Raw genomic sequence first — 25895 nt, 5'->3', positions numbered from 1 at the left:
CTTGAAAACCTCCCAGAGATGACGTTAGCTTCAGTACCAGCATTTGCTTCATCCACATACATTGATAAATTGACTTTTCTTAGGACCTCTGAGGAAGGCATTCCAATCGAAACACGGACCGAGTTGGGTCCTTGGATTATATGTGGATTTTATCTGTGGATTTAACTTGTGTTTTTGAACATTATACAATCCATGCGGATTCTACCCATGTGGTATACTTCTCCCTCCGTATTCACGGTTTCAGCAATCGCGGTTTTGATTATTTGCAGTATTTAGCTTGTTGGCTCCTCCCCCCAAATTACATCAGCTTGAATAGAGAAATCGCTGATTCCAAGCGTTTACAGAGAAATTTGCCGATTCCCAGCACTTTCTTCACCATGTTTTGCCTCTCCTTCAGGAACAGGCCAGGTCTCCCACCATGTTATTCGCGGTTTCACCATATTCAAGATGGTTTATAATAGAAAACAGCGAATAACATATGAAAAAGTTATTTGCGGTTTTTCTGTATTTGCGGTTCTGTTAATCCCCTATCACAGCAAATACAGAGGGAGAAGTGTATTAATAAAGCACCTGCATCGAGGTACACCGAGAGTCCTCACTTTTTCTTTTTTGTTTTTACAGGCGGATTCCCCTTGTTTTTTTTGACTTTTCTAGGCATCCATCATCCTCTTTGTGAAAAAGTATTTCCTGACCCTGGGGTCCTTTAACTAAGGTGCACTAACCAATTTAGCACACACTAAAGAATAGAATATAAGGAGTGCCTAAGCATTTAGCGTGTGCTCATCTTTAGCACACGGTAAATCGCTTAGCGTGCCTTAGTGAAAGGACCCCATTATTCTCAAATCTTCTGTCCTTCGATCTCAACTCTTAACATCTAATTCTACCATTTCCCCATCTCTGAAAAAAAGATTTGCTTGTATATTAATACCTTTTACGTATTTAACTGTCTGCATCATAGCCTCCCAGCCCTCCTGTCCCTTATGGTATACCTATTGAGGTCTTAAAGTCTCTTCTTATATGTCTTTTTGGCACAAGCACAGTATCATTTCTGTAGCCTTCCTCTGCACCCCCTCAAGTCTTTTCATCTCCATAGGGAGGTACAGCCTCCAAAACTGACCACAGTACTCAAAATGGGGCTTCACCAATTACTTGTACAAAGGCATTAACACCTCCTTTCTTCTACTGGATATCTAATCTAATCTGAATTTCTGTATCGCACTTGTCCAGAGTAGGTTCAAGGTGATTTCTGAGTAAAGAGGCCAATATATTATGGGGAATTGCAATAAGTGTTTCATTTTGATTGCAAAAGTTTTGATTATGCCTTTCTCTAAGCAGCCTAGCATCCCTCTGGGTGTTATTTTATGCTGTGTCTACTTGGGATCTAGCTAGGTGCTTGGGACCTGGGTTGGCCACTGTTGGTTTGAGGGACCTACAGTCTGTCCCAGTATGACAATTCCTATGTTCGTATGTGAGCCAAGTATAGGACAGTCAAGCCATTGTGACGTCACTGATGAGGTTGGTTCTTTGGCATTGGTGGAATGAGGCATTATGACATCACAATCTCAGCTCTGGAATGCTGCCACTCTTTGGGTTTCTGCCAGATACTTGGGACCTGGGTTGGCCACTATTGGAAACAGGATACTGGGCTTGATGGACCTTCGGTCTGTCCCAGTACGTCAATTCTTATGTTCTTATGTGAGCCAAGTGTAGGACAATCAAGCCATTGTGACATCACTGATGAGGTTGGTTCTTTGGCATTGGTGGAATGAGGCATTATGACATCACAATCTCAGCTCTGGAATGTTGCTACTCTGAGTTTCTGCCAGGTACCTGGGACCTAGGTTGCCACTTGAACTTATACAGAGTTAGTATTTCTACCCCCAAAGATATCCTCCTTCTGAGTAACGTGTTTTATTGCACACTTACTGGGTGATCAGCATCCAGCTCCGATCCATACATCAGAACCCTGTGCGAACATTTGTCTAACTCCGCAATCTTCCTAGGGAACCACGGCACATCGTCCAACTCTGTTAAAGACACGCAGTACATGTCACACGTTAAGCACAGAGCATCATGTTATGAGACGTTTGCATCCCTAGAGAGGCTGACATGTAAAATAGCCTTGCCTTCTGCCTCAGTCCAGATCTTGTCAGCTGGGTTAAGAGACAGGACTTGAGCCTGCAACTTCAGAAGCTGAAGGAGTGCCTTAAATTCTTTAGTACTGCATTCACAGTCCACAAAAATTTCCACTTCAGAGTTCTTTCTCTTAGACTTTCTGGACTCAATATGGACCATATTAATATGTTTCTCCTATGGAAAGAGGGATAATTAGGTATCTTACACAATGTAGTTAAAATCATCAGTTTTTATCAATTATACAAGAATACTACAGAGACTAATGTGATTGTCTAAAAGTACAGAAACTACAAAAAATATGTACTGTGATACCTTTTTATTGGATATGTTTCTAAAAGGAAAGACCATAAATCATTATAAAAAGAAGAACTTGAGAAAAAACTGTGGGATTAAGCACATTAAAAATCTGTTTTACTCTTTTTTTAAAAAAAAAATTTATATTTATTGAAATTTCCTGAAATCACAAACAAAAACACTTGTTACAGAGCTGAAACAATAAAAAATAACAGGGAAAAAAATGTTATGCAGATTGTAGGGGGCACAAGAGAATATTGTGAAAATAATTTAAGATAAAAGGTCCCCTTTTACTAAGCCATGGGAGCAAGTGCCATGCAGTAAATGATCTGACGCCCATTCAATCCCTGCCGGTGTCTGAGCGCTATCGGGCTTTGTAAAAGGGGAGGAAAGGTTTTAAGCAAGAATAATGACCAATATTTTCATCACAGACTACCCATCTTTGACTTTTTCTCAAGCTGGAGTTGAAGCCACAGGATTAAGGGCCCCTTTTACAGAGCCGTGGTAGCGATGCTGCAGCAGTTAAATGCACCAAAGCCCATAGGAATTACATGTGCTTCGGCGCATTTACCACGGCAGCATCACCTGTCAAGCATAAGTCGGCGAACCAAGTGGTGGGAGTAGCTTATTTTATTTTATTTTTTAATTTATTTATTTATAGAATTTTACAATATTACCAAGCATATACATCTTGTACAGTAAAGTGAGATCAAACAATATACTAAACTAAGATTCAAAAGTTAAGATATGCCACAATCATAATTCCATTTAATTAAAAAATAAAAATAAAAATAGATAAATAAAATAATAATAATCTAGCTAATCTCACACTAGTCCTCAATGTTATGGGAGTAGCTTATAATACTCTCTAAACCAGGGGTGGGCAACTCCAGTCCTCAAGGGCCGGAATCCAGTTGGGTTTTCAGGATTTCCCCAATGAATATGCATTGAAAGCAGTGCATGCAAATAGATCTCATGCATATTCATTGGGGAAATCCTGAAAACCTGACTGGAATACGGCTCTCGAGGACCAGAGTTCCCTACCCCTGCCCTAAGTGGTGGCCACTTCTAGTTGCCACTTTGCTCCCTCGTATGCCTCCTAGGCTTTAAACATATTGATACAGTCATTGATTATAACAAAATTGGATTACTGTAATTCACTTTATAAAAATCTACCGCAAAAAGAAATGAGGCGTTTACAAATAATACAAAATGCAGCAATAAAAATTATAAGGAACTCAAAAAAAAATTTGACAATGTTTCTCCCCCTTCTGAAAAACCCACGCTGGCTACCAATTCGGCATAGAATTACTTTCAAAATCCGTCAAGCAAAATCACCACTTTTCCGAGATAAGCTTACCCCCTTATTCACCCTTAAGGACTCTTCGATCCGCTGATCATAAATCTCCTAACCATCCCCCTCCTTAAAACTCATTAACACAAAAAGCGCAGAAATTTTTTCTGTAACTGCGCCACAAACTTGGAGCCATTTGTCGTCTTTTATTAGAACCGAAACCCGTTTAGATGAATTTTAAAAGCTCTCTCAAAAGTTTCCTTTCTAATGACGCATTCGAGAGCTGAACTTGTAGGCAAACATTCGGACTCGTTCAATTAAAAATTAATTAACATCTCCACGGTGATAACTTAGCCTTCTAGCCTACTACGTGTTTGCACACTTAGGGCTCCTTTTACGAAGGTGCGCTAGGGCCTTAACAAGCGGAATAGCGTGCGCTAAATTCCTGCATGCTCTAGCCGCTACCGCCTCCTTTTGAGCAGTTAATCTGGTGCGTGCGCTAAAAACACTAGCGCACTTTCGTAAAAGGAGCCCTTAATGTCACTTTTCTATTACAATTGTAGTTCCACCCTCTTTCCTTCTGTTCCTGTCAGTGATTGTTTTTGTTTTAGTCTTGTATGACCTGAGTGTTTTGTACTTATTTACCCCCGATTCTTTTAAATCGCTTAGAAATTTTGTATAAGTGTTTTATCAAATTTTAAATAAAACTTGGAAACTTGCATAGTAAGGGAGGGTAGGGGGGGCGGACTGCCCCAGACACCATCATGGTGGGGGCGCAAGCACCTCTCTGCCTTCCACCCCCCTCAAACCATGCTTGCACCCTCCCTTTCCAGAATAGCGTGCATCATTCATCACATTCTCCATGGAAATTCAGCAGCGCCTCTCATCCAACTTATCTCACAGAACCCTCAACAGGATACAAATAATCTCCCAACTACAAAAAAGCCTCCAATTCAGGCGTATTTTGTCACTCCATGCTAACCTTCCTGGGAGTGAAAATTTGGAACGACCTGGCAGAAACAATCAGAACAGAGCCTAGCTATACCTTGTTCCGGAAGATACCGCCTTCTCTCCGATACCTGAACTTTAAATGAATCTCTCATTATACCCTTCTTGCTAGTTAGTCACGTTCCCTTGATTCTCTCCCCGACTCTGTTCTGCTCTTTTTTCCCTACCTTCTTCTCTCTGTAAGTCGCCTTGAGCTTGCCTAGGTATACCCGACGCACAAATGGAAGACGAGATTAGATTAAAATCTTCACCAGCGTGAGCAACTAGTCTAGCCTGCTGCTTGCCTGGCTCCCTCTGAAATCACTTCCAGGTCATGGGGGGGTCAGGAAGTGATGTCAGAGGGAAAGCCAATGCCAGCGTGAGCAGCAGGCTGGAGAAGCTGCTTGCGCTGACAAAGATTTAAAGAGGTACGGAGGTGGGAAGGGAGGGCGCAAGTGTGGTGTGGGGGCACAGAAAGAGCGGGGGGGGGTGTAGAGAAGGGTGTGGGGCTGCACCACCTGCCCAGGCATCTCCCACCTTCGCTATGCCACTGCTTCTAGGGACAAGGAAATGCCTGCTGCAACTTGCCTTGAGCAAAACAGAAAAGGCAAGCATTGAATCCAAACTGCAAAACTGATTATACTTTCCTCTCTTATTTCTTCATTTTCGCTTGACAAAACAAACCAGAAATCAGCCTCAATCGGATTACATAAGAACCTAAGAATTGCCGCTGTTGTGTCAGACCAGTGGTCCATAGTGCCCAGCAGTCTGCTCCCGCAGCAGCCCTTAGGTCAAAGACCAGCGTCCTGAGACTAGCCTTACCTGTGTACGTTCTGGTTCAGCATGAACTTGCCTTTGTCTTGAATCCCTGGAGGGGGTTTTCCCCTATAACAGACTCTGGAAGAGCATTCCAGTTTTCCACCACTCTGGGTGAAGAACTTCCTTATGTTTGTACGGAATCTATCCCCTTTCAACTTTAGAGAGTGCCCTCTCGTTCTCTCTACCTTGGAGAGGGTGAACAGTCTGTCTTTATCTACTTTGTCTTGAATCCCTGGAGGGTGTTTTCTCCTATAACAGCCTCCGGAAGAGCGTTCCAGTTTTCTGCCACTCTCTGGGTGAAGAAGAACTTCCTTACGTTTGTACGGAATCTATCCCTTTCAACTTTAGAGAGTGCCCCTCTCGTTCTCCCCACCTTGGAGAGGGTGAACAACCTGTCTTTATCTACTTTGTCTTGAATCCCTGGAGGGTATTTTCCCCTACAACAGGTTCTGGAAGAGCGTTCCAGTTTTCCATCACTCTCTGGGTGAAGAAGAACTTCCTTACGTTTGTACGGAATCTATCCCCTTTCAACTTTAGAGAGTGCCCTCTGGTTCTCCCTACCTTGGAGAGGGTGAACAACCTGTATTTATCTACTAAGTCTATTCCCTTCGTTATCTTGAATGTTTCGACCATATCCCCTCTCAGTCTCCTCTTGTCAAGGAAGAAGAGGCCCAGTTTCTCTAATCTTTCACCATACAGCAACTCCTCCAGCCCTTTAACCATCTTAGTCACTCTTCTCTGGACCCTTTTGGGTAGTACCGTGTCCTTCTTCATTACAAGTTTTGCACTTAGCTGATGATTTGTGTCTTATGAGACTCAACGTTTTACCAGCCTCTGTTTCTCAGCACATCATTGCCTTCAGATATTTCAGTTCAGTCTTGGGGACCTTTCACTAAGGGGCGCTAACCGATTTAGCACGCGCTAAATGCTAACACACCCATAACACATTAGCATTTAGCTAAATCGGTTAATGCACCTTAGTAAAAGGACCCCTATATTAAAGTAGACCAAGTTCTGTCCAATTGTCCACCTAATGCCACTTCACCAAGAGTACGTGCGATACGGCATCAGATGGAGTGGCCAGAAGCAGGTGGCACACAGACACCAATATACGGTATTAAGGCAAAGGATTTGTCTCGTTAATACTCTCAATAAATACATGTATATACTTTATCTTTGAAGTTCTCCTTTTGATTTAAATAAAGGTTTGATGTTCGTGGTCCTAAGCAGGACAGCAATCACATTTTTGATACTACAATTTGGTTTGAAAATTACATCTCAAATAAACGGTGACCCAGATCCATCTTGGCACTGGACATTTACCTGGAATAGCCGCAGGGTTTTCACCAACCCACCAACCTCATTCTTTATTGAAAATACAAGAGCCGTCTTCCCGCTTTCTCTTGACGTTCCACCTTCTCCACGTCCCTGGTTTGCATTCTGTTCATTGATTTTAGCAAAGTTGGCTTTGTTTAGCTGTACAATGAAATACAGGCTTCAATTTTATATTCTACAACCATTTATCATTAAAACAATGCTGCATCTGGGGGTGGGAGGCTTTCTTTTCAAAACTACCTTCACGCTATTTTGATTTCTTTATTTTTTTTTTTAATATGGCAAGAAGGGGACATCTGCAAGGCTACTGGTGGCAGCCACTGGGTCCTCTATTATAATAACAGAGCAGATGACAGTAAATGAACCCACAGTTCAATATAAATATGCATATATATTCTCTTAGCAGAGCATATTTGGCATATATCCCTACCGCCAACTTTAAAGAACCTCAGCGATACCACTCAAAGCTCAAGTCTTTCATTGCTTTAAGCTTCACGTGTCCGCTTCTCATCGGTTCTTTACCAATTGACAAATTTTTCCTCACCATTTTTACTTATTAACTCCAACTACTTTTTAATTATTGCTCCATTTTATTTCCTATTTATTACTTAGCTTTGTGGTTTCATACGCAGGGGGTAGATGGAGCCAACGTGTTTCGCCTGATGTTTTATCAAGGTTCCCCCTATTTTCCTTTAACCACCATCCTGTATGTCTTCCGTTAGATCTACGAGCTCATAGATCTAAGCAGTGGTTCCCAAACCTGTCCTGGAGGACCCCCAGGCCAGTCGGGTTTTCAGGATAGCCCTAATAAATATGCATGGAGCAGATCTGCATTCCTGGCATCTCCATTATATGCAAATCTCTGTCATGCATATTCATTAGGGCTATCTTGAAAACCCGACTGGCCTGGGGGTCCTCCAGGACAGGTTTGGGAACCACTGATCTAAAGGAAGGCAAATAAAAGGTATCTGATTATCTCTGTGGCATAAATAGAGAGGAGGCAGTGGCGTATTAAGAGAGGGGGGTTCAGTAAGCCCTGGGCACCCCCTTGGTGGGGGGGCACCGACTCCCGTCCTCCTCTCCTCCCTCTTTCACGTTCACGGCGTGAGCAGCAACCGAACCTTCTGTCACTTCCTGGACCCGTGGCCTAGGAAGAGACGTCAGAGGAAGAGCTGATGCTGGCGTGAGCAGCAAATCGAGGTTGCCGCTCAGGCCAGGAACGTTAAAGAGGTATGGGCGCCTCTTACCCTCGCTACGCCACTGACGAGAGGTGAGTCTCTTTCCATTGAAATGAAGCTCTAAAAAGGGAAAGACAACGGTAATCTAAAGCACTGGTTCTCAACCTATTTTTTTTGGAAAAACCCAGACAGTTGGGCTTTCAGAATAGCCCCAATGAATACCAAAGGGGCAGTCCAAGCAAATCTCTCTCTTCCCTATTCATTGTAAATATCCTGAAAGCCTGAATGGCTGGTTGTGCCCCGAGGACTCAGTTAAGAAGCACTGATATTTCTTTCCAGAAAGGCTGGCGGATGTATGGAACAGCCTCCCAATGGAAGAGAGAGAGATGAATTCAAGAAAGCATAGGACAAGCATAGAGGATCTCTGAGGAAGAGGAAGGGATTGCAGAGCTTAGTAGCTGGTGTGGAAGGGCAGACCACATAGGCCACATGGGTTTTCAAGATCTCTCTAATGAACATGTATGAAAGAGATTTGCATATAATGGAGGCAACAGGCATGCAAATCTCACTCATGCATATTCATAGGGATATTCTGGAAACCTGATTGGCCAGGACAGGCTTGAGTACGCCTTCCACATGGTTTTATCTGCCATCATTTTCCTATGTTTCTAAAAAAATTTAAGGTGATGAATTTCTACTGAATTAATTTCATACCTTGCTCGACTAACTCCCAAGAGCTCATAATGAGATATATATATATATATATAAAAGGATGAATCAGAAATTACTCGTACATTTCCTTTTGAATAGATTGTCCAGGTACAGTGCAGCACTTGGCCTTTAGTTGTGTGACAGCAATGAGCTCAGAAACATGGACGCTCCATTGCAAGATTGCACCATCAAAGAACAGCGTGCAGTTGTGTGCTTTCTTTAGGCAAGGGGAGTGAAACCTGTGGAAATTCACTGTTGGATATTGACTCGGTGGGGCATAGCACCATGAATCAATGAAAGGTTTACGAGTGGGTAAAAAGGTTGAAAGCGGGAAGAACAGGTGTAACCGATTGTGGTCGTTCTGGTCGCCCATCAACATTGCGCACACAAGAGCAAATTGACAGGACATATGCCATGATTAGAGAAGACCAACGGATAACGGTGTCTCAATTGGCTGCAAATCTAGATATCAGCTATAGATCTGCATTTGCCATAATGCATGACGACTTGGGATACAGGAAAATCTCTGCACGATGGGTTCCCGAACAGCTTACTGATCTGCACAAGGGTGTGGAGGTTGCGACACAGTTTCTGAGATGGTATGAAGAGGATCCGAGTATTCTGGAGAATTGTCCCCAGCAACTAGACACGGGGCATCACTGAGACCAGGTGAGCAAAAGACAAAGCATGATGAAGTAAAGGAAGCGGTGCTCTCGGCTTTGGGAGCAGCCAAAAAATTTCTCTGCATTAATGCAGAAGCCAGTTTAATGATACAACTAATGCTGTCATCTTGCATGGGGACTATATGGACAAGTGATAAGTTCAATTGCTCACAGTTTAAAGTCATTAAATGTATTTTGTCTTTACTTTTTAATGTACCCTTTATATATATAAACACACCCTATATATATATAGGGTGTGTGTATGTATGTATATATATATAAAGGGTACATTATATATAGGGTGTGTTTATATATATATATATATATATATATATATATATATGGAGTGTATACATATATACGTGTGTGTGTGTATATATATATATATATATATATATAGGATGTGTTTATATATATAAAGGGTACATTAAAAAGTAAAGACAAAATACATTTAATGACTTTAAACTGTGAGCAATTGAACTTATCACTTGTCCATATAGTCCCCATGCAAGATGATGGCATGGGGACAATTCTCCAGAATACTCGGATCCTCTTCATACCATCTCAGGAACTGTGTGTGTGTTTATATACTCTTGGTACCCCTTTGCTTAAGCCCTCCCTCCGATCGGCTGTGTGCTGTGGCAGGGCAGGTAGGGAGAAGACGAGCCTCGCATCCAACCCCGCAACCCTCGGAGGCGTCCCCATGGGATCCCCGTGACCCGAAGGATTCCCGTTGTCCCCATTCCTGTGCAGCTCTCTACCCTATATGTCATGTCTGTCTGTCCAGGTTAATTTGTAAGCTCTTCCAAGCAGGGACTGTCTATTAAATGTCAAAATGTACAGCGCGACGTACGCCTTTCAGTGCTATATAAGTGATTAGTAGTAGCAGTAGAGCTACAGTTTGCAGCCCCTGAGTAAGGGGCTACAACTGCGATGGCTAAGCCAGGCTGGAAAAGGATTTAAAAACAAGGCAGACCCACTCCTAGGTATAAAGGCAGGCAGAGTTGCTCACACAATGACAGATGATATCACAAAGGCCGTATGACTGTTAAAGTCACGATCAACCGAACAATATTAGTAGATAAGCATATCGTTCCTGTATATCGTAAGCAGAATATTCAACTGTTGCTCGTTCAAACTAAGTTTCATTTTTACTGATCACTTGTGACATTTTTTCTTTTTTTCCAAGTCCCCTTTTTCATTAACTCTGATTGCTGATTCATAGCAAAAGACCCGTTTCCTTTTGCTTCCATTTGAAATTCTGCCCCGGAAAGCGGTTCAGTACATTGCTTTTCTAATTTCTCCATTACAAGATAATCCAAAGGAAATAACTGTGCCGTACAGCATTAAATTGCCAACCAGAAAAGCAATGTTTTAATAACCATAGAACAAATTGTTTCCCTTCTGGTCACTGAGTTTCATTTATGAGTCACTTAAGATTAAATTCTACCTTTGTTTAAAAAAAAATAATGAGAGATTAAAGAGAATCACAGGATGGACTGCAGGAGAGTTGTTTTGTGCAATATAAAGCATGCATCTAAAATTAAATAAAATTGACAGCATGAGAAAACTTTACCCATCTGTGTCTACAGACAGCAGTAAACAAGCAAATGAACAAAACAGACAGGCACTGGTGGGATGCTGAAGACCATCCACAAATTCCCAAATTCAGCTGTTCCTTTTCTGGTTTTATCAATTAACAGCTCAGGTAGGGCAAAAACATCGCTAACTGTATCACACACCCAGCCAGAAATTCCAAAAATGTAATTCTAAGGGTAAAAATTTGCAACACACTCCCGTACTGAGTTGGTATGGCGTAGTTCAAAGCATCAGAATCATAGCCAGACTATTCCAGGAACTCGTCTTGGTCAGCTCATTAAACATTTGGATTTCCTGTGCCTCGCAGACTATAGTTTTATTCAGTCCTGTAAGCTATTAATAGAATTAATAAATACATTTGGGGTGTATATAACTGTATCTATAGAGAATGACACGGGGACAAATTTGTCCCCATCCCCGTACTTTAAAATCATAAGTGTTCGAGGCTTGTGCAGATGAGGACAGAGCTCGCAGGGACAAATTTGTCCCTGTGTCATCCCTGCTCTATGTACATTTTCCAAATGAATGTGTGATCAAATGCACGAAGCCCCAGAAAATCCTCTGTCCTGGTGTGTGGAGGCTGTAACTCACTGTTTGATGGCCAAGGAGCTGGTGTTCCTCAGGCACAGCGGAATCCAAAGACAACCCTCGCTTTGCCCAGTATTTACTGGAGAACATCATCATGGCTGGCTGCATTGGGGCAGTGGAAAGCCCCCTCCTGTTTGACAGGGGGAACAGATGAGTATGGTGTTGGAAAGTGAAGTCACAGGCATCCTTTGGAGGTATTATTTATACTCTAGGCTCAGCACTGATGGAGCAACGATTAGAACTTGCTCATTACTGATAGCCGATAGCTAACAGGAGATTAAAGCGCTCAAAGCCTGCGTTATCTTTCAGAACGGAATCCTGTCCTTTGCACTGATTTTTTTTTTTCCCCCCAAGGCATACAAAGAAAATAAAAGAACAAGCGAACATGAGGTGATTTATAAGGATTTTCTTGATGGGCAAAAGCACCTTCCTATACTTAGTTGTTTTAAACGTTACTGCAGTTCTAAAATCCGTTATAAGCTTAAATACTTACAAACATAAAGAAACTATTTGGTATTACCAGATGTGTAATACCACTTTACATGTGGAGGGACATTTTCAACAGTGCGTCTAAGTACGAATTTGGATGTATCTCGCATGAAGTCGAAATATAGGGGCGGGGAAACAGCTATTTTCGAAACCGCTAGACATCCAATTTTTTTAATGACCTATTTGGACATCTTTGCCTTTTGGAAGTCTAAAATTTTGGGGCTATTTTCGAATACAAAAGCATCCATGTTCAAAACATGTCCAAATCAAGCCCATTTGGATGTGGGAGGGGCCAGAATAGTAATGGACTGGTCACACAGACATCCCAACAGAGCAATGATACACCATAGAGGGCACTGCTGTGAACTTTTGCATAAAGAATATCAGATGTGTATCTCACCATAACCCCCTTATAATTTATAGTGAGCCCCTCAAAACTCCACAGGAAAAACAAAATCCCGTAAATAGAAGCATAGAGCACTGTTACAGGGTGGTTGAGGATCTCAGAAACCAGCTTGGACATGTGTAAGGTCAAGACTTAAAGGTTTCAAAGTTTCGATCAATCAATCCTTGAAACTTCCCCCTCCTTTTTGCATCTACTTAAGATAAGTTATTTCTGTTTCTACGTTGGGTGGAGGATAATTTATATATCTGTGAATAGAAACATAGGAACATAGAAGATGACGGCAGAAAAGGGCTACAGCCCATCAAGTCTGCCCACTCTGCTTACCCACCCCCTGTCTATGCCCTAATGACCCAATTTCCTTATCTTGACCCTCGTAGGGATCCCACATGGGTATCCCATTTATTCTTAAAGTCTGGCACGCTGTCTGCCTCGATCACCTGCACTGGAAGCTTGTTCCAATGATCAACCACTCTCTCTGTGAAGAAATACTTTCTGGTGTTGCCATGAAATTTTCCGCCCCTGAGTTTGAGCAGGTGCCCTCTTGTGGCCGAGGGTCCCTTGAGAAAGAAAATATCATCTTCCACTTCGACACGTCCCGTGAGGTACTTAAATGTTTCGATCATGTCTCCCCTCTCCCTACGTTCCTCGAGAGTGTAGAGCTGCAATTTGTTCAGTCTCTCTTCGTACAAGAGACCCTTGAGCCCCGAGATCATCCTGGTGGCCGTCTGTTGAACCGATTCAATTCTGCGCACATCTTTACTGTAATGTGGCCTCCAGAATTGCACACAGTACTCCAGATGAGGTCTCACCATGGCCCTGTACAACGGCATTATGACTTCAGGCTTTCGGCTGACGAAACTTCTATTGATACAACCCAATATCTGCCTTGCCTTAGATGAAGCCTTCTCCACTTGATTGGCAGTTTTCATGTCTGCACTGATGATTACTCCTAAATCTCATTCTGCTGAAGTCCTAGTTAAAGTTTCTCCGTTCAAGAAGTATGTCCTGCATGGATTTCCGCTTCCGAGGTGCATGACCTTACATTTCTTAGAATTGAAGCCTAGCTGCCAGGTTGAGGACCAACTTTCCAATGTAAGCAGGTCCTGCGCCATATAATTCTGTAAACTGCATTCACTTACTATATTACATAGTTTGGCGTCATCGGCGAATAGTGTTATTTTACCTTGAAGCCCTTGAGTCAGATCCCCTATGAATATGTTGAAAAGGAGTGGACCCAGGACCGAGCCCTGCGGCACTCCACTGGTCACCTCCGATGTTTTAGAGAGGGTACCATTAACCACCACCTTTGGAAGAATTTTATTGAAAAGAAATATTAAAAATTGGAATTATTATAGAGCTTGAAAAGAAGGAGGGGGAGGTTTTGAGGATCGACGATTGAAACTTGACCTTGAAGTCTTGACCTTGAGATCTGTTTATACATGTGCAAGCTGGTTTCTGAGATCCTCAACCACCCTGTAACAGTAAGCTATGCTTGAGTCTATGGGATTTTGTTTTCCCTCTGGATGATTCCTTTTTGATCCTATATACCATCTTATAGACTAATTAGTGTGATACCCCACAAATCTCCCCCAAAACCTGCTATACCCACCTGTATACAACCTATTTGGGTTTGTGGGGGTTTAGATGAGCTCATACGTAATACCATAGATGTTGTGGTTAGAGTGCCTTATGGGCCTGGGTTCTCCTCTCTCTATGGCTCACTAGCCCACCCACCAGGCTACTTAAGACACCTGTTCTGCCAGGCTTTCCCATACCAGATGCTGCTGTTCTAGAGCCAGATATGTACCTTTTTGTTCTAAGTTTTGTATGGTGGAAGGAGGACAGTGATCTCTGGGGGAGTGATGCACGCAGTGGTCGTCTGGTCCGTGTGGCACTTAGTTGCTTCTAAAACAGGTCTAGCTCCGAACGTCTGTTTCATCCAGGACGTCTTGCAAAACATTTGATTATTGCTGCACGATGTCCAAATCTAAACCACCCTTATGCACACCCAAAGTCCACCCATAGCCCACCTCCACCACGTCCATCTCAAACTCTGGATGCACAAAGGCTGGGATGCCTCACTAGATGTCAGAAAGGTGGTTTCAGTTATCGGCACTTGGACGTCCTGGTGAGTAGGAACATCCAAGTGCCAATTTAGGACGCTTTTTGGATGTTTATATTTTTTATTTTGAGCCCCATAGATTCTATATTTTTTTTGTCGGGGGAGAGGGAGTTAAAAATCTAGCACTCGCACTATCTAATGTACCTGGGGCAAAGGAGGATTAGGTGACTTGCCCATGGTCACAGGGAGTATGTAGGATTTGAATGAATAACCTCAGGGTGCTGAGGCTTTAGCTTTAACCACTGCGCCTCACTCTTCTCCAATGCAATGCCAGAAGTGAGCCAAGTATAGAACAATGAAGCCATTGTGACATCACTGGTGAGGTTGGCTTTCATTGGTGGAATGAGGCATTATGACATCAGGGAAAGAGATTGGGACTTGTAGACCACCACACTCAAAGCAGTTTACATACAGGTACTTCAAAGCATTTTCCCTGTCTGTTCCCGTGGACTCACAATCTATCTAATGTACCTGGGGCAACGGGGGATTAAGTGACTTGCCCAGGGTAACAAAGAACAGCATGGGATTTGAACCAACCACCTCAGGGTGCTGAGGCTGTAGCTCTAACCACTGTGCCACACTCTCCACAACGGTGCTTACTTTTCAGGTGCTATTTATTGAATCTACCCCCATAATATCCAGTCCATGACAGCCAAAATATGCCCAAGCATTTCTAAAGGACAGATCACTCCCCAAATAAGAAGCTGGAGACTTAACTTGGACACCAGCTTTTTCTCCATTCTTTGATTTCAAATACATTTGGTGGTATATTTCGCATTACATACTTTATGGATGTGAAATCATGTTCCCCTAAGAGAATGACTTAGTCTATCTGAATTTCCTCATTAAAGAATCAGCTGTTACCTGAGGGGATAAATCTTCTCCATCTTTATTAACAGAGGGCTGTATACAAATGAAGCATCATAAAAGCAAAATAAGCAATAACAGTGAAATGTGCATCGATATGCTGGAGAAAAACAGCTATAAAGAAAAAACAGGGGGACCCCCCCCCCCCACACACACACACACACTTCATAATTCTCTGTACAGAATGCCTGATGAAGCTATGTATAACAAACTTTCATAAGATGATTACAAAGATAAACCCAACAGTATAAATCTGTATTCTTACCTGCATTCACATACATATAACAGAAATAATACACTGTAGCTGTGAAGAAAATATTATAAGGAAAATGGACTATTTAGAGAACTGACTGAAAATGAATAGATTGACACGGAGGAAGATTTTGTTGTATATAATACAGACAAATGACAGAGGGAGATTGAAGAAGATTGAATCCGACTCTTTCAGCCTCTACAACACAATTCCTACATTAACACTTAAGAAATGCTGTTGCATTAGAAAATATTTTTGTTGGCTGCGAGGACTTTCTTCTTCTCAAAGGTAAATTGAGAGCCCAAGCATTGACAAGATCAAGGTAGACAGATAATGAAGGTAGAGCAAGAATTACAAACAGTGCCAAAAACAGCCCTCAGACTGATGATCTCACTGAAGAAGTTCGACCACATCACCACCGCATACCAAGACACAGACTGGCTACCTGTAGAAGCACGAATACCTTATAAATTCTACTGCATGCTCTTCAAAACCCTACATGGCAATGGACCATCCTACCTGAACCCTTGCCTATCTCTGAACAACTCTTCCAGACCAAGGAAAACTCAGACACCCTTCACCTACCCCCCAATCAATGGCATTCAATGCAAACCCCCCCCCCCCCAAAAAAAAAAAAAAAAACACAACGGACTTCTCACCACGCAAGCAGCAAAACTAGACAGCCACATCTCCAATCTACTGATTTCAGCACCAAAATTCAGAACCTTCAGGTTTGGTTGTTCAACAAATATATCAAGACAGACTCATGATACAACCAATATCCTCACTTCATCACCAGACTCTAAATGTTCCAACCTTCCCTGTAATCTTCTGGAAATGACCAGAATCTCTTCCTTTTGTAATCCGCCTAGAACTGCAAGGTATTGGCGGAATAAAAGAAACTAATGTAATGTAGATGTATGAATGGGTCATCAGAGTTGATGTGAAGAGTGAGGTGCTAGGGACAGGGACGTAAAATGAACATAAAGGGAAATAGTACAGAGCTTTAAAGTTTAAAGAGGGTTAAAGGTAAAATATAGACCAGAACTACAGGGAGCATTAGGCACATGAATAAACCTTTGAACACAATGACATTCTGGTAGAAAATCAAATTATATAATTACGAACTACAAAATCCTGAGTGGCAGAATGGGTACAAGCGAATAAATTATTTTTATCCATCAAAAATTGCAAAGACTAGGGGACACTCTATTTCGTTGCCATCGACTCATGTTCAAGTCCTAGCAACTTGATGAATTACTGATCTAAAAAGAAATCAGTTTTGTGCTAGTCCTGTGTCATCCTTATGGATGTTTTCAGCATGTCCAGCCATCTGATTGAAGGTCACTTTCTTCGCCTGGTTCCTTCGATCTTCGCAAATATGATGTCTTTATCCAATGATCTTTCACTTCTGATGGTGTGACCAAAATAAGACACACTACATCCAAATGGGGAAAGCTTACTTAACTCTGTGATGAATCTCTTCAGTCTCTTAAACAATCACAGCTCTTGTAAGGATATCTAATATAATAAAATGCTAGGCCGCGCATGCGCACTCAAAAGTCGTGTTCCCTGATCCGTCACGAAAACACGACTGCGCATGCGCGCCCCTGCCTCTCACTGTGCACTATGCTCAAGCTGCCGCCACGGCTCCTCTCTCGAACTGCAGCAGGATCGAGAGAGGAGCTGCGGCGGGGGCTTTCAGGACAGAATATGATTACCATGTTTCTTTAGGCAGCCCCGGTTGTTTACTTGGATTCAATATCAGCATTAGGGTTCCCCGGCCACCAGCCGTGAGAGCCGGGTGAGGAAGGCCGCCGCAGCCTCGCGGCTAGGTAGGGGGACAACAATCGCGCTTATGCTCAAGCCGCCGCCACGACTCCTCTCTCGAACCGCACCAGGATCGAGAGAGGAGCTGCGGCGGGGGCTTGAGCATAAGTGTCATTGTTGTCCCCCTACCTAGCCGCGAGGCTGCGGCGGCCTTCCTCACCCGGCTCTCACGGCTGGTGGCCGGCGAACCCTAATGCTGACATTGAATCCAAGTAAACAACCAAGGCTGCCTAAAGAAACAAAGTTTCACGGTGCTTGGCCCGCCAAACAATTCCTGCCGTTGCCGAAATTTGCCCCACCATTCCTTCCCTTCCTCCATCAGGTACAGTTCAGCTCTGCCTATGTTAAAAGGAGCTGCTTTGAAATTGGAGCCTTGCCGCCACCATAACACGTTCCCTCTGCCGCGGTCCCATATGTCAGAGAAGGGGCGGGACCAAGGCAGAGGGGAAAGTGCTACGGCAGTGGCAGGCCTCCGATTTCGACGCGGCTCCTTTTAACATTGGTGGATTCACTGCACCTGATGGAGGGAGGGAAGGAAAGGTGGTTGTGCGCTGTTGAGCCCCTCTTTGGCCTCAGACCCTCTCCTAACTGCTCCCTCCTGTCTCAGACCACTGGGGGGAGGTGCCTGTCTTCAGCTGCAGGGAGGGAGGGAGGGAAGAAGAAAGAAGGGGCCCTGGCAAGCGAGTTATCAAAAGCCAACCATAGCCTGGGACCCCTCATGGTATGAATTATGACCAGACAACAAAAGGTAAGAAAAATAATTTTATTTTCTGTTTTGTGATTACAATATGTCAGATTTGAAATGTGTCTTTAGGGAGGCTACTGCCGCGGCTTTGGACAGAGGGGCACCATTTTCGTGGGAGCCGGCCTTCGGAGAGGCATGGGACGCGGGGACGGATGCGGGAGGAGCTGCCGCTGCGAAGGGCTTTGGTGGGGGAGCCAGCCAGACTGCGAGTGTGGGGACGTTGTAAGCGCGGATTGATCAAGGAGCCGCCGCTGCCGAGGCTTTGAAATTGCTCTCCCACCGTCACTCCCTCCCGCCCCGGCTCTGCCTCTGCCCAGGTTCAAAAGCAGGAGAGGCAGTCATCTAGCACCCATTAATCTAACGGGCTTAAACACTAGTATATTTATAAATTAGTAAAAGTGCTCAGACCACCTAACCCTATGTTTAGTGATGACACCAAACTGCGAGTAGAATCGGGACCATCATAGCATTTTTACTGTCCCTGACCCAACCTTTAACTTTAATTATATTCACTTTATTCTAAAAAAAAAATAGTCACTTATCTGTATATCAGCAGGTTGGGTACTTTATTCACCGCAGTATTATCGTGCAAATGTGTAAACTGTGCATTAAAGTGCTTTTCTACCACTGTATCAGCTCTGGTAAAACTCCTTGACCCCCCGACTCGAGTTTCGGCTGTTCATCAGGAAGGGGCACTTCTCTCAGCAACCTGTGCCTGACCAGCTGGGATATACAGATGAGATAAGTGACTATTTTTTTAGAATAAAGTGAATATAATTAAAATTAAAGGTTGGGTCAGGGACAGTAAAAAAAAATGCTATGATGGTCCCGATTCTACCTGCAGTTTGGTGTCGTCACTAAACATAGGGTTAGGTGGTCTGAGCACTTGTACTAATTTATAACTATATATCCTTACAAGAGCTGTGATTGTTTAAGAGATTAACAAAATAAGATACCGTCATAACTTCATCATTGGGACTTCAAGAGACATAGCCAGTTTGATATCTTCCAGAATCAATGTTAGTTCTTCCGACGGTCCACGGCATGCATAAAATCCTTCTCCAACACTAAAGCTCAAATGAATCGATCTTCTTTCTGTAGTGTCCAGCTTTCGCACCCTTAACCCTTTCAGGACCATAAGGATCGTAGGCCAATTTTTGTGGTTTTGACGACATTTTTATGGTAAAAAGGGCTTGCAGATGCCAAAAAATTGATTTTTTTTGTGAAATATCATTATTTTTTAAAAAAAAATCAAACTTCTGGCTTATGGACAGTGTGGCAAGTGAATCTTCTCGTCAATCTGGCAACGACGCTAATGAATGAATGTCGGAACCAGTTTGTTTACATAAAGGCAGTATCCTATGGAATCCGTACATATCAAATTTAGAACTGTAGACTATGCCAATCAAAATTTATAGGATTTTAAAGTTATGGGACAAATATGTCCCTTGGTCCTGAAAGGGTTAAATTGACCACCGAGAAATTGAGTGCTTGGTCAAGTCTGGAGTTGGTGGTGATAAGAGGGACTTACCCAATGATTGGGGTTCACTAGGAGGAGTATAGGGGGAGATAAGTGAGCAAACAGGGGTCAGCCACTGAAGCCACAGTCCCATTAACATTTTGCCCGACATGGCGTCAACAATTTAAAAACTTGGGGACAAAACCCAGAGACTGGGTTTTATTTTGGCCCCTCTAACCTAAAAGGTGTTTTGATTGCTGCACTGAGTTACGGTGTGGCTATTGTTTAAAAACAGATATTTCCATGCATTTGGGGCTGGACAGCACATTTTATGTTACCTTGCTCCTTTTTTAAAAACATTCTTTTATTGGTTTCATCTAGAGCAGTATTTCAAAACTAACACACTTACTCTCATATAAAAAAAAAAAAAGAGAGAACTAATCCCTGCCTTATTACGTAACAAAAAAAAAGGATGACATTTAGAAAGAACAAAAGGATATGATGGTGTTCTGAATTAATTTCCTGCAAAGAAGGAAATGAAAGACTTCTAAGCTAGGGCATGTAGAGTATCACCTGCTAACAGGAATGTGTGGTGCAGTGTTCAAAGCTACAGCCTCAGCACCCTGAGGTTGTGGGTTCAAATCCCACACTGCTCCTTGTGACCCTGGGCAAGTCACTTAATCCCCCCCCCCATTGCCCCAGGTGCATTAGATAGATTGTGAGCCCACCGGGACACACAAGGGAAAATGCTTGAGAACCTGAATAAATTTATATTGTACAGTAAACTCTTATGAGCTCCACTGGGAGAACAAAACACAGAATTCATCCTTGCCATATTACGTTAAAAAAAAAAAAAATCCGAAAAGGATAATATTTAGAAAGAACAAAAGGGTATCATGATGCTCTGAATTAATTTCCTGCACAGAAGGAAATGAAAGACACCCAGAGGTGCCAGGTTTGAGTTGTTACCTTTTGCTAAATGTGTGGACTTGTTATTAACTGATGTAGGATAACGTAGCATGGATATTGAAAGAAACCATTAGGATTCATCCAGCATTTTGTAGCATACATTGAACAACTAAGTAAAGTTTATTCAAACTGTAGAAGTTAGGGGCGGGTGCAGGCAATACAAAATTGACAACCCCCCCTCCCCCTTTATCAAGCTGCGTTAGATGTTTTTAGCGCAAGCCAGCGCAGTAAATGCTCAGACGCTAATATAATTTCAATGCGTGTCAGAGCACTTCCCTCACTGGCCCATGCTAAAAATCTCCAGTGCAGCTTGATAAAAATGAGGGGGGGGGGAGGTTAGTTGTAATTTTTCCCTGAATTTTTCATGACTGGGGAGGAGGGTTCTTAGTTTCATATATTCATTTTACCAGTGGTTTTAATGAACATAAGAATTTAGGAAACATCTGAAAACACACCTGTTCCTAAAGTATCTAGACAACTGATCCTCTCTTCTCTCTCCCCTCTACAGCGATTAACTTGCTCTATTGATCATTCTCTCCTCAAAAATGGATTTCCTGTCCTATTAACCCTCTTTCTTCCTCCCCTCTTAAAGTCAATCAATTTGTACCTTTGCTTAATCTTTGTAAACCGCAAAGAACTTAACGGTATATAAGCTGTTATTATTATTATTATAAGAAATGCCTGCACCAGCTCAGACCTTGGGTCCATCTAGTCCGGCGATCCGCACACGCGGAGGCCCAGCCAGACCTACCCTGGCAAATACCTTAGTTACTCGTATTCCTCAATGTGTCTTTCAAGAAGATGTGCATCCAACTTGCCCTTAAATCCTTGAATGGTGGTTTCCTCCACAACCTCTTCCGGGAGAGCGTTCCAGGCATTCACCACTCGCTGTGTGAAGCAGAACTTTCTGACATTTGTCCTGGTTGCACTGGTTGTCCTAGTACACATTAATTTGTAGGTTAGCATATGTTTAATCACTTCAGGTGTGCTAACACTCAACCCTGTGGGCTGCGTGCAGTGGTGTAGGGAGGGTGAGTGGTGTGCCCCTCCCCGCCCTCATTTCCATCCCCACACACTCCTTCCCCGATCCCCGAGTAAGGAAGTGGATCAAGGTGTTTTGTACAGCTTGACATCTGTTTGGAAGGCAGATTGTTAGACCTACAGAAAGAATATTATAGTAATCTAAGTACTATGAAACTAATGGATAAAGAAGGGACTTACAGGTAGACCTGGCGAGATACCTTCAGACTGACCTAATAAGACAAAGTGCTGTGAAGCTAGTTAATATGAGAAGTGAGAGTAATTTTGGTGCCAAGGATAACACACAGGTATCTGAAGGAATCCTCAAGTTGTAAAGGCATGCCTCTCGCGTCTGGAGCGACACACAGGTGCAGGGGCCTGCCACTGAGAAAATCTGTGGGCTGAATTGTAAAACCCTCATGTCTTAGTGAATCTAATGGCCTTTAGAGGCTTCTACAATCCTTGTATATTTATTCTCTCCCACCTTCCCATCCCTGATGTGTTTTTTAAATTTAAAGTCTACTCCCAATAAAACAAAAGACATTTTTCACAACAGTTAATTTAGGATTTAGATAAAAGAGGGAATAAGCCTGACCTAATTAATATATGAATTGTAGTCCCCTTGCAATTCATTTACTAACCAACATAAAACACACCAAATAAATTTGCATGACCTTACATTAAAAACATCCCTTCCTACCTGAGTTAACCTTAAATATATAAATATTTGGATGCAGATGGCAGTTCGACAGCAAGATGGGAACTATCCAGTGCTTCATGCTAAGAGCCGTGTGTATGAACGTCTACCAGTTGACGATCCATTGCATGCGTCTACTCAATGCAAAGTGCTGATGGCTCTCGGAGAATGAGTCCAATCCCTGGATGCCAGAGTGGAAAACCTGAAGGAGCCGAGACATAAGAAAGGTTTATAGAGGAGACCTATAGGCAGTGGTGTAGTAAGGGAGGGGGGCAGTCCACCCCTCCTCCTCTGCACCCCCTGCTTCTCTGTACCTCTAGTTGCTCACTGCCCTGAACAACTTCAATGCGCTCTTCTTGACCATGTCATCTTTCCCGCTGATGTCACTTCCGGGTGCTGCGCAGGGGATGAGGTGGGGTAAGGGCAGGGTGGGGCAGGGGTACAAAAACAAAAAGTTGGCCAAGGGCACCACAAACTTTTGAGCCGGCTGTGTGTGTGTGTGTTGCACAGGTACTGGGAAAACAGCAGCTACATAAAAACATATACAGGCAGTCCCCGGGTTAAGAACGAGTTACGTTTTTAAAGCTGTTCTTAAGTCGGATTTGTATGTAACTCAGAGCTTGTAGATTTTAGGATTCTGCTCCCAGCTGACAAAAGGGCCAACTGTCCCTACCAGTATTCCCTCTAAGGTACAGCAAGCACAACCACACTCTGTTCTTAATGTGGCCATGCGTCATTCCTGAACCTGTGTAGGAGTCTCTGCCACTGGAAATACTGCTCAGTGAAATCAAATGAAACCGCAACCTCATTCTTACGAGTTGTACTTAAGTTGGGCGTCTAACTTGGGGACTGCCTATATATCCTTCTTAGAAAGAATCTCATTTGAGTAATTCCAGAGATGTGTGTGTGTGTCCTTGAGAGAATTGTGCAAAGGTACCAGAAAGAAGCATTTGGGGGGAGGGGGGGGGTGTTGCAGATTTACTAGAACATCAACATCAGAAGAGCTGTTGGATGACCGTGACAGCATGCCAATAGAGCTTGCCCTCACTGTAACTGAATGAGCCACTGTATGAACAAGAGCTGGAAACATATTTTAAAAAGAGGCACATCTGCTTCATTCCAGCAACATTTTTGGTTATTGGTACTGTAGTCAGTTTCCAAGTGTGGAACTTGCTGCCATTAAGTACTGGTCTGCACCAGCGAGCAGCAGTTCAGTTCAGCGTGTTCCATAAACTGGTGCATGTAAGTTCTACCATCCAGATCTCAGAAGGGGGCGGGGCCCTTGGCAGGTCCGTAATAGGAATTAGTCACACACCCAGTAACCATTACGTAAGCCGTATGGCTCAGATACTAGGTTTCACAATAAAATTTACAACAAAATAGAAAAAAAAAAAATAGCACCAGCCATACTAGGTCAGACCAATGGTCCATTTAGCCCAGTATCCTGTTCCCAACAGTGACCAATCCGGGTCATAATAGGGTTAGCAGACTTCCGGGTTTTGAAAAGCCTCCTCAAATCGCATCGGGCAGGACGTCTGCATGTGGCATCCGCGCATGAGTGGACTTCCTCCCTGTCTGACAAGAGCAGGCAGCGGGGGCAGGGGTAGGGCGGGATTAGGGTGTTACAGGGCAGGGATAGATGGAACTCGGTGGACCTGGGGGTGGGTCCAGGGGGTCCACATTTTCCAATTGGAAAATCTAGCAACCCACAGAAACCCAGTTAGTCACTAGCAAAATTCCAGGGTACTGATTCCAGGACAAGCAGGGGCTTCTCCCATGTCTTCTCAAATCTCTTTTTTTTTTTTTAAACCCCGTTATGCTAACCGTTGTTACCACATCCTCTGGCATCAAATTCCAGAACTATTTGTTTTAAAAGCATTTGCAGGTCGCCTCTGGAACCCTACATATCTATATCACTACAAGGCAGCCCATTTAGAAATAATGCTGCAGAGCATTCCTCACAGAATTATTGTTTTGTGTGTGTGGCTGTCAGAGAATGAGAGTTGGATTGTGAGAATAGAAGAGAGGCAGTCTGAAAACAGCAATTTCCTAACTGCTATTTTCCAATGAATCAAATTATCTATGCTGCCAAAGCTGGAACTGCTTCTCCCATAGAAATAAACTAGGCCATTTTTGGTGGGACGTTAATTTCTCTGCAAGCCCCTAATCTAATTTGACCTATTTTTGAACTCCCTGAATCCCTCATGCCAAATTTGGTCCTATGTGATTAAACTTTTGGAAAGATATTTTGCCTGAGAAAGACAATTATGGACAAACATTCTCAATTCCTGAGGTCCGAGTTGGAAAGAATTTTTTAAAAAACGCAGTTTTGGAACCTAGACCAGCACCATTTTTGCACTGAATGGAATCATGTTTTAGACTAACTGTTCTTCCAACAAAATTAATGCAGATGCATGAGGGGTTTTTTGGCCATTGCTGCCCCCTTCTATTTGGCATCAATTATCAAGTAAGCTGAGAAAAAAGTACTGATTTTTGTTAAGTTTAGAAAACAAGTAAAAAGCCATGTTTTTAAAATTAGGTTTTTGATGCTTGTTAATGAACCACAAAATATCTGTCTTTATTAAAGCCTGGTGTCATTTTGAATATTGTACCTTACAGAGAACGACATGCTTCTGGATACGCAGAATATATATTTGAATAATAAAACCTGCGAGTTCCACATGCAGCAGCCTCTAATTTATAAGTTCTAGAGAAAGCAAAAACTTTTGGCACAGAAATCAAGGACAAAGCCATCCCAAACATTTTTTGTTGTTTTGCAACATGAAGGGAAAAACCCCCAAAACAAAACACCTCATCTTGTCTCCAGGTAAGTGACCACTTGCACTGCTGAGGAATTTAACAGATTCGAGGCCAATAGGTATGCAGTTAGCAGCAGCTATATGGAACATTGGCACCACAAGAGTTCTCTTGAAAAAGCATTACAAGATGACACGACGTACAGAATACTGATAAAACTGTCAGCAGTAGTTCAGACCAATGGTCCATCTAGCCCAGTAACCTGTCTTCCCGGTGGCCAATCCAGGTCACTAGTACCTGGCAAAAACCCAAAGAGTAGCAACATTCCAGAATCTCAAAAAGCAAGATAGATTCCGGAATCCCAAACAGTAACAACATTCCATGCTACCGATCCAAGGCAGACTATGGACTTTTCCTCCAGGAACTTGTCCAAACCTTTCTTAAAACCAGCTACGTTCACTTCTACCACCACAAATCTCTGCCAACATGTTCCAGAGCTTAACTATTCTCTGCATTACATTTTTTTGGGCGGGCCCTAAATTTTAAGTAAAATTGGATGCGTTTTTCATTTTTATATGAAGGAATAAAATTAGCCTTGTAGACAAATGAAATGAGTTAATGTTTTGGACTACCCTAATGCACACAAACATTGTAATCCTATCTCTGCTCCACCCTGGG

At 42.9% G+C, this 25895-nt stretch overlaps 1 protein-coding gene across 2 annotated transcripts in view; it reads right to left on the bottom strand.

The window, feature by feature from the left end:
• TPH2 (tryptophan hydroxylase 2) overlaps nt 1–11711 on the bottom strand; it is a 53679-nt gene extending 41968 nt beyond the window's left edge. The window contains exons 1-4 of one of the 2 annotated variants that reach the window (XM_033952262.1): nt 11603–11711; nt 6854–6996; nt 2127–2310; nt 1927–2027 (exon numbers count right to left, since the gene is read on the bottom strand). In XM_033952262.1, coding sequence (XP_033808153.1) covers nt 1927–2027; nt 2127–2310; nt 6854–6996; nt 11603–11711 — 537 coding nt within the window. Of the gene's footprint in view, nt 1–1926; nt 2028–2126; nt 2311–6853; nt 7007–11602 lie in introns of both variants that reach the window. The other variant, XM_033952261.1, reaches the window with a different exon arrangement.
• Nucleotides 11712–25895: the final 14184 nt, after the last annotated feature.

This window comes from Geotrypetes seraphini, chromosome 7 (genome assembly GCF_902459505.1).
Source record: "Geotrypetes seraphini chromosome 7, aGeoSer1.1, whole genome shotgun sequence".
Classification (NCBI taxonomy): Eukaryota; Metazoa; Chordata; class Amphibia; order Gymnophiona; family Dermophiidae; genus Geotrypetes; species Geotrypetes seraphini.
Note: the sequence above shows the minus strand (reverse complement) of the source record. Positions and strands in the feature narration are given on the sequence as shown.